This window comes from Durio zibethinus, chromosome 12 (genome assembly GCF_047325235.1).
Source record: "Durio zibethinus cultivar Kanyao isolate XHJ-2024 chromosome 12, ASM4732523v1, whole genome shotgun sequence".
Taxonomy (NCBI): Eukaryota; Viridiplantae; Streptophyta; class Magnoliopsida; order Malvales; family Malvaceae; genus Durio; species Durio zibethinus.
The window spans coordinates 18822079-18831088 of NC_143173.1; the positions used below are offsets into that span (position 1 = coordinate 18822079).

The following is a 9010-nucleotide window of genomic DNA, read 5'->3' on the forward strand; positions in this document are numbered from 1 at the left end:
CTTGGGTAGTCCACATTTTATAAAATTACCTTTTGGATTAAAAAATCGTTTACATCATGTCTTTCCAACCAAACATAAAATTTGTATCATCTTACTATTGTGAACATACTTCCATACGTATATAGTTGTATTACATACAAAGCTTAATATATATACTTAGTTGTCTAAAGCCATCTCTTCATTTTCCTATATATTGAAGAATTCGATCCATAAATGTGTTAGCAATTTTAACAATTAAGAAGAGGTTATTGCAACATTAATACAAAGATAAATACTAGAATTAATTCCAAGTGAGTACTTACGTGAAAAAACCATAACTTCTTGTAAGTGACAATTCCAAATGACAGCAAACATAAAAGTGGCATCTTTTACAACCACAATTACACATATCATGGAAAGTCATAAAATTACAGCCATTTCTTCATTTTCCTATCAAAGATCCCAGGTCCATAGGTTGAGCTAAAAATCGTAGCAAGAAGTGGAGACTGCAACCACACAAAGATACAAATTGGAATGGCTGCTAGCATGACGATAGGAATAACAAGCTCTAATTGGCCCTTTAGCAAGATAATAACTGTGGAGCAAAAAGCTACCATCATTGTCGCAATAGAAAAAAAGAGGGCCAAAAGTCCGATAATCAATTTCGTGGGTAACGATGTGAGGAAATCATCCTTCGAATATCGTGATGTTAGGATGCCAACGAATATCAACACGGAAGTGGAGGAAGCAAAGAGAGAAATAGCATCCGAGATTATGAATAGCTTGAAAAGTTTTTTGGTCAAGAGTAAGGGAATACCAGTTTCTTGATTGTTGCCTCCCGGAACAGTGAAAAGAGCAGCGAACATAATGGTAATGATAAGACTGCCAACAATCGTAGATGATTGTGCTATATCCTTCATCCATTGCTCCCCCTTTTTTATCAACTTCGCATGGCTTCGATCAAATGCTTCATAAGGAGTTTCCTGACTTTTATTTTTGTGTGCTTTATACGCTGGTGGTACAATGCTTTCCACCTCCTATATTCATCATTCATATAACCCCAAAAATTAGATAACGTTTTCTCAAAACCTTTTTGGATTGGGACTATAACATAATTTAACTTCAATGAGATGAGAATTGGTATAGAATAAGCCAAAAGATTTCTCAGGTTTTTTGTTTTTCATAGTTATTTTTTAATTATACATAACATAATTGAGTGACTTTTATATTTCATTAATACGTCACCTCTTTATAATATTTTATTTTTATTCATGATCTAAAAATACTCATTTTTTGTCATCCACAACCTATTTTTAGAACCTACTGCGTGGAAAATTTTGTTCATATTTTAATGACATGGTGATGATGGTTATATGCATTTGAAACAAATTCAAAAAGATGAAAATAAAACAAAAAAACTCAAAGTCATTAATTAAATGAAAAATTATAAAAACTAAAAGGATTAATTTAGACTAAAAGTGCAATTTACACATAGACTTCACTATTCTTAAAAAATATGATGAATTAAAAAAGAGAGAGAGAGAGAGAGAATGATGATGACCTTGAACCACTGTAGTTCTCTTTGCATTTGCAGAGCTGCTCCTGAGATTTGATCAAGCTTAAGCTGGGATTGAGCTTCTAGTAGCCCTGCCAAATGTAACAAATTATTATCATAGTTATCTGCGAAAGTAGACAAATCATACTTCAGAACCTCATGAGCATATATGAGGCTAAAAACTTTTTCTTGTCGATATGCAACTGCAATCTCTATAATGTTTTTGCCGTCGTTGTCAAGAGTCCTCAATAAATCTGGATTAGATTTAATGATTTCGACAATAAACTCCGTCATCCCCCGCTCAGAAGCGTTGATGATTGCCTCCTCCACTAAACTTTGATGAATTTCTTCAACACTTAAACCCGCTATCGTCTTAGAGATCAAAAGCAGAAGCTCATGAGCATAGACATGGGTCAGCTTCAAATCATAGAGTTGCTTGATTCCTGCAGAAATAAATATAGGTTTTAACTAACTAATTACTAGAATAGAATAATTTGTTGCTAGAGCAAGAGTTGAATATATATATATATATACATATATATATATATATATGTATAACCGAAAGCCGTTAAGTGGTCAGGTAACATACCAAAGAATTCCAAAAGAATTGACCAAAATTCAAACAGTTTCTCTTTCCCTGTAAAAGTGAAGTAGTATTACTTTAAAATGCTTATAAGACAATGTTATATATATTTATCATTTTTCATAATATAAAATTATATAATATATAAATATTAAAAATATATTATATAATTCAGGAAGGGTTAGGCTCGAACTTTGAATTTGAATTTTAAACAAGTCTCATTTTAACTAAGTACGTTTAACGAATTTAATCTTAATTTTGTTCAATCCTTCACAAAGATTCCAAGGGCTTTCAAGTTTGACTGGATAGTTCAATCCTTGTACATGTTTAATGAAAATATATCATCTGTAAGTATTGTAAACAATTAATGAATAATCATTTAAAATTATGTAAAATCCATCAAAATATATTGTGTGAAACCCAACACTTAAAATTGCTGGTTGCTACATGATTGTTTGTTGTGATTAGATCATTTCAAGAGTGAAATAAAAGAATTGCACATAATCATAATATATAATATAACTACTAATTTTAGTAGCTAAATTGCCACTAAATATAATAATGCTCCATAAAAGAAACCTTAATAAAAAGAAATTAATTTTCTATTATCAGAAAACCAAATATTAAGAAATGAAGTGTGCTTTTATTCAAGTCTTGTAAAGCATACCTTGCATCATGAAGTTTTTCGTTTCCTTTTGATCTTGTTGTTCCAGAGTATTTATACGAACATCGTCACCACTGGACAAAGCTGCCGAATGTTTTATCTTTAAACCTTCGACAACAATGGACTATTTTAATATTTTTGTATACTTTCTCTCTCTCTCTCTCTTTTCCACAGTTGCAAACTCATTTATTCGTCCAGCGTTTATTGCACTTATTTGTTTTTGGCTAAAATCAACTTTGGGGGCTGAACTTTGCCCAAGTTTTACTTTTAATTAGGACCTCATGTTATATCAATAACAATTCAAGACACCAAGATTTAACTTTAATTAGGATCTCATGGCAGTCATTGTATAGTGTGTTGTGATTAATTAATAATGGTTTGGTTTTTATTGTCAAATTTTTGGCTTTTGCTGCTTTTTTTTTTTTATTTTTTATGTAAGACATACGTGTATGGCATCTTTGATGCTGTAATTGAGTTTTGTTGACTATCATCTATTTAATTAAATGATTTTAGCTAAGAAAAGGAAACTCTACCTGGCACTTAATTGTCCCATATATACTTTGGAAATATATTTCGTAAAAAGGGATTATCTTTTTTTAATACGTAATACCCAATTAAATCCTCGAATTTTACTCCAAAATGTAAATAAACATTGAATCTTTTATTATATAAAATTAAGACTACTTTTATTTAATTATAATTATACTTATTAAATCTTAAAAATAATAAATAATGTCCAATTGGTAGAATTTTCAAAACAACATTTTCTCAAATATTTGTCATTCAAAGCTCAAAATAAATCTAAGTATTTTTTGCAAATTAAATTATACAATTAAAAATATTAACAAAAAATTTATTTTATATTGTCAAGAGTCTAATTATAATAAAATAAAAAATTTCATGCAATAAAATATCATTAACTTATTTCTATTTTTCAGTAAAGTTAGAGGACATATTTGGGCATTATTCCCTTTTTTTTTTTTTTTTTTTTTTTGTTAAAGATTATCTTGAATCAAGAAATTGGGTAGAAAGAAAATTTGATAGTGAGAAAGAGAGTAGTGATACTGACAAGAATAAATCATGCGTTGCCGAAATGAGAGCCCACAGCAGCTAAGGAATGCAGAAGGTTGAAGAGACAGTTCTAAAACAGCATTCGATCCAACTGAGGTTTTAGCGACTGCTAATTTTGGGCAACGGCGGAGCATATCCAAAGCAACATCTGATGAAAAGAAGATATCAAAAAAAAAAAAAAAAGACTTATATAAGCCGTCACAAATATATGAGCTTTTATTCCACTGATTCAGTTTTTTTGGGAATTAACATAATAATTTAACATGGTTTAGTCACAATTACAAAATTTCAATTGAAATCAAATTAATTAATAAAAAATTAAATTTATCTAATGAAAATATTTAAATAAAATTTATTTATTTATTTGTTATGAGTAAGGATTTTATGATTATAATTAAACCACGTCAAAAATAACTTTCACAAAGGGAGTGTTCAAGTTAAAAACTCCACAAGATTTATTATATAAGAAAGAAAGGGGTTTTATTAGTATTTACCAAACAATTTGCTTCGAATACACGAACTGACGACCGAGGCTGCTTGAGTTTTATTTTCTCGTGAGAGTAGATATGCTAGTGTAGTCTCGTTATATAGGTAGTGAGTCATATCTTTATTGCCTCTATCACATGCGAAACTAAGTGGAATAAACCCATGTTTATCTGGAAAAGTAAGCAATTTCTTGTTCCTTCCGATCAAGCTTTTGGCAATCTCGGTGTTTCCAGGGGAGCATGCGACAAGGTGAAGAGCTGTGCGACCGGAGGAACCTTGCGCTTTCACGTCTTCTTCCGACATGTAGCTTAGCAATTCATTAACTATTTCCAAGTTACCTGCCGTGACTGCTAAATGAATCGGCCTGCGGACAGTGGTCCTAAATACTTCGGCGTTGATTAATTGCGGTTTCGCCGTCAAGAGACGATTTGTAGCTTCCAAGTCATTTCGGAAAATAGACTTGATCAAGTCCAAAATGTCAGTGCGTTTAACAACCGCAGCCACTATCACCAATTATAACGTAATCAGTTTACGGACGGACTCACGTGTACATATATAGGGTGTCCATTTTCACCCTAAAGATTCAAAAATAAAACAATTCAAAAAATATCTCCGAATTTTCTCTTGAATATTTTTTGGTCGATAAAATTAATAAATTCATCAAAAATTGAAAAATAAAACAACTGGAAAAATACTCCAAAATTTTGTACTGAATATCTTTTTATTATTAATAATTATATATTATAAATACACACTTTTTAAAAAATCCTGAATTCACTGATTTATTTAAAAGAAGGAGAGTACATCTTGTTATTTAAATGTTATTTAAAATAATTACATATTTTGTATATAATCTTTAAAAATATTATGCTTTTATAGCCAAACACGGTCCCCTTTTTATGCTTTTGAAAATAAATAATTAACAACAAAAGCCTCAAGTAAAAAGTAAATTGCATTCCTTATCCTCAAAATTCTAATTGAATATTTTTTAATCCTTAGAGTTTTAAAGTTACTTATGAATCATTACTAAATGGTTCACCTGGGATTTTCTTTTAATTTTTATAAAATAATTTTAAAATTTTATCTCTTTAAATTCTTGGACTTTTGAGATTAAAAAAAATAAAAATATTATATCTAAGAGTTTTTTATATGGTTATTTTAGTTGTTATTGTTGTTAATTTTTTTCTTTTGAAATTTATTAAAAATTTTCAAATTTAGTGTCTTTAGTTTTTTAATTTACTTTTTCATTTTCATGAGACAATTTTTTTTTTTGAAAAAATATTTAAATTCTATATTGGTAATTTTTTAATGAAAATTTTGTTATTTTTCGTTTAGGTTTTTTAGTTGATTTTTATGTAGGTTATTTTTTCAAAAAATTAATGCTTTAATTACATTTTTTTATATCTTAATATGTGACTGAGATTTAATATGTTGGCTAATATTAGAATTTTTAAGATTTTTGTATGAGAAATTATCAAATATATTGTTACTATAGTTTTTTAAGTCCACAAGCAAATTTAAAGGGGTAACACATATCTTTTAGGTGTTTCTTAAAATTAAAAAAAAAAAAAAACTAACTAAAAAAAGAAGTGAGACATGTAAATAAGGTATTTCCTTCCTCCTATTTTAATGTCTTTCTTTTTTTTTTTTACTCGTATTAAAATAGAAGTTTTGATTTTTGTGTATTTAATACTATCAACACAATTTTTTATAATATGAATGTGAACCATATTTTTATTTTAAAAAGTAAAACATAAAAAATAAATTTAAATATAAAAAATAACAGTATAAGGTCTTTAAAAATGAAAAAAAAATCATTTAAAGACATTAAAAAAAGGGGTGGACATTTAAAATTGGATAGATAAAGTACTTTTATTACATTGAATTATTAAAAAGACTTCTATTATAAATAAAAAGCTTTTAAATTTATAAAATAAAAATAATATAATCATTTTTGTCAACCTAACGGTTAATTGTCATCTTCATTTGATTTTTTTTTTTTTGTATAAAGGAGATCGCAGCTTAAATATATATAAAAAAATTATAAATATTGATATTTAAAATTTAAATTTATTGAATGTCATATTATAAAAATAATTATATGAATTAACTAATTTAAATACCGAATTCTCAACATTTGATGCAATGAAAATACTGATCAATGAATTTTGCAGGTATTATTATGCATTAGAAGCAACAAATATTTTTTTTTCTTTTTTACATTATAAGAAGCTAACGTTGACCAAACTGATAATATTATAGAAGCTAACGATTGAAGCATCCCAAAAGCCCAAAAGATTAAAAAAAAAAAATGAAGGGGAAAAGTTAGACACTTAATAAAGTTGGTGTTATAAGAGTGTTATGTAAGAGGATTACACTTTTATAACAATAATGCACCCAGAATCCTATTTTTTATATATTAAGGCTTAGGAAAGAGTTGCTTGGGCTTGACTCAAGTCCAAGTCTACTTTTAATAAATAATAATTAAAAATTGTATTTCTTTTGTCCAAGTTAAACTATTACAGTTAATTTTTTGGTCAAAATTTTTTAATTTTGATTTCTATTAGTTTAAATATTTTAATTAATTAAATTTTTAAAAATATATTTAAAAATCATTTTATTCAAAATTTTTAACATATTTTTTTATAATTTTATCAATAATAAATAAAAAATAATAAGATATAGAAGTTGAAAAAATTTGATCAACAAAAATAAAAACGTGACAGTTTTGTTGAGAGGAGAGAGCGGTGAATAGTAACATGGATTGTTCTAACACAAAAATGGAATTAGGAGAATTACACTTCGATGTTATGGAATGAAAATAATTTAATGTCCGGTGGTTTTATCTAAATCAAATACAGTTTGGTGTAACATGAATAATGTACATATTTAAATGTAACGATATATTATTATGGAGACAAAAATGCCCTTAATTCTTGGTTGAAAACTTGTCTGTGAGAACTACCCCCAAAGAACCGTCAGTTCTCAGCTACCACTATACCACCACCATCAGTCCCCAAAAGCCACCAATTATACCATAAAAACCACCAAGCACCGCCTAGTCACCCACCTAAACAATTCATTCTCAAAACGACTAACTGGCCTTAAACTACTCATTTTTCTTGAATTTCCAAGAAAAGATACATTCTTTCCTAGCTCTCAATTTCTTATTTTTTTTCCTTAGGTTTTTTAATCATGTTTCTTTTCTTTTAAAAAAGAGAGAGGGTTTTTTAGAGAGAGAGAGAGAGAGAGGGAATTAACCTAATTCCATTCTTGTATTTGTGTCAGATTTAGGCGACACTAGGCGTATTTCGGTCGAATCGCTCAAAGAATCTATAGCAGTAGTCATTTCGATAATATAAAAAAGCATGTTTGGAGCACATGAAATTTGAATAGCTTGTAAAGCACTCATGTTTCTTTTTTTCTTAACAATAGAGGGGGTTTCTCAAAAAAAAAAAAAAAAGAAGGGAGAGAGAGGGAATTAACCTGATTCCGTTCTTGTATTTGAATCAGACTTAGGCGACTGTTGGCATATTTCATCCGACGTGTTTGAAGCATCTATAGCAGTAGTCATGTCGGCAATATAAGAAAGCATGTTTGGAGCATATGAAGTTTGAATAGCATTTAAAGCACTCATGTTTCTTTTCTTTTAACAAGAGAGAGAGAGTTTCTCAAAAAAAAAAAAAAAAGAGAGAGAGAATTAGCCTGATTCCGTTCTTGTATCTGTATCAGACTTAGGCGACACCAGGCGTATTTCGGTCGAACCGCTCGAAGAATCTATAGTAGTAGTCATTTCGATAATATAAGAAAGCATGTTTGGAGCACATGAAATTTAAATAGCTTGAAGCACTCATGTTTCTTTTCTTTTAAGAAGAGAGAGGGTTTCTCAAAAAAAAAAAAAAAAGAATGAGAAAAAGAAAAAGAGAGAGAGGGAATTAACCTGATTCCGTTTTTGTATCTGTATCAGACATAGGCGGCTGTTGGCACATTTCGGCCAAAGTGTTCCAAGCATCTTTAGCTGTAGTGGCCTCGTTAATGCACGAGAGTATGTTTGGAGCACATGAAATTTGAATAGCATGTAAAGCACTCAAATTCCTTTTCAAATCAGCCTCATCACCAATTTCTTCATGTTTTGGAGGTTCTGAAGTTTGTTCCACAACGTCCCACAGATCTCGAATCATCAAATAGTTCCTTATGCAAGCTTTCCAGTTTGCATAGTTCCCATGTCCTATAAGAACTTCGCCAACAATTGCACTCGAACAAATATTATGAGCATCCATCTTTCAACTTCAAACAAATGAAAGAATTACTGAATCAAAGTGATTAATTTAACTAAAATGAATATAAACATCTGAAATACAAATTTGCCCCAAGCACCAAAATTGAATTTTTTTTTTTTTAATTTCCTACAAATGTATATGGAATTCATGAAACTGTTAAAAGTTAAAATACTCAACTTACAGGAATAAATAAAATGAATGTTGCTACTCTGCTTGAAGTTGCCAAGATTAAGACTCGATAACCGTTGTTTTGGCTCTACTGCAAGTGGTGAACCCTGAAACGTGTTACTGTAGTCCTTAATGTGCTACTGTAATCATCCAGTTTCATAATGAATAAAACCTTGCCTTACAAACAAGAAAATTGCAGACAATTAGTTTATATGTTAAATATA

The 9010-nt window shown here is 29.0% G+C and overlaps 1 protein-coding gene across 6 annotated transcripts; it reads right to left on the reverse strand.

Moving 5' to 3' along the window:
• Nucleotides 1-245: 245 nt before the first annotated feature.
• Nucleotides 246-9010, reverse strand: LOC111297714 (uncharacterized). Of its 6 annotated transcripts, none has more exons than XM_089740956.1 (11): nt 8800-9010; nt 8279-8625; nt 8044-8115; nt 7825-7896; nt 4347-4841; nt 3851-4000; nt 2785-2889; nt 2124-2171; nt 1541-1977; nt 797-1016; nt 246-485 (listed from the first exon to the last, which is right to left on the reverse strand). In XM_089740956.1, the coding sequence occupies exons 2-11, from the start codon at nt 8616-8618 to the stop codon at nt 460-462; spliced, it is 1965 nt and encodes a 654-aa protein (XP_089597082.1). In that variant the 5' UTR covers nt 8619-8625; nt 8800-9010; the 3' UTR covers nt 246-459. The 6 variants fall into 6 exon arrangements, with proteins under 6 accessions (XP_089597082.1, XP_089597081.1, XP_022748089.2 ...); XM_089740955.1 differs by having other exon boundaries at nt 246-574; XM_022892354.2 differs by having other exon boundaries at nt 246-1016; nt 2785-2865; nt 8800-9009.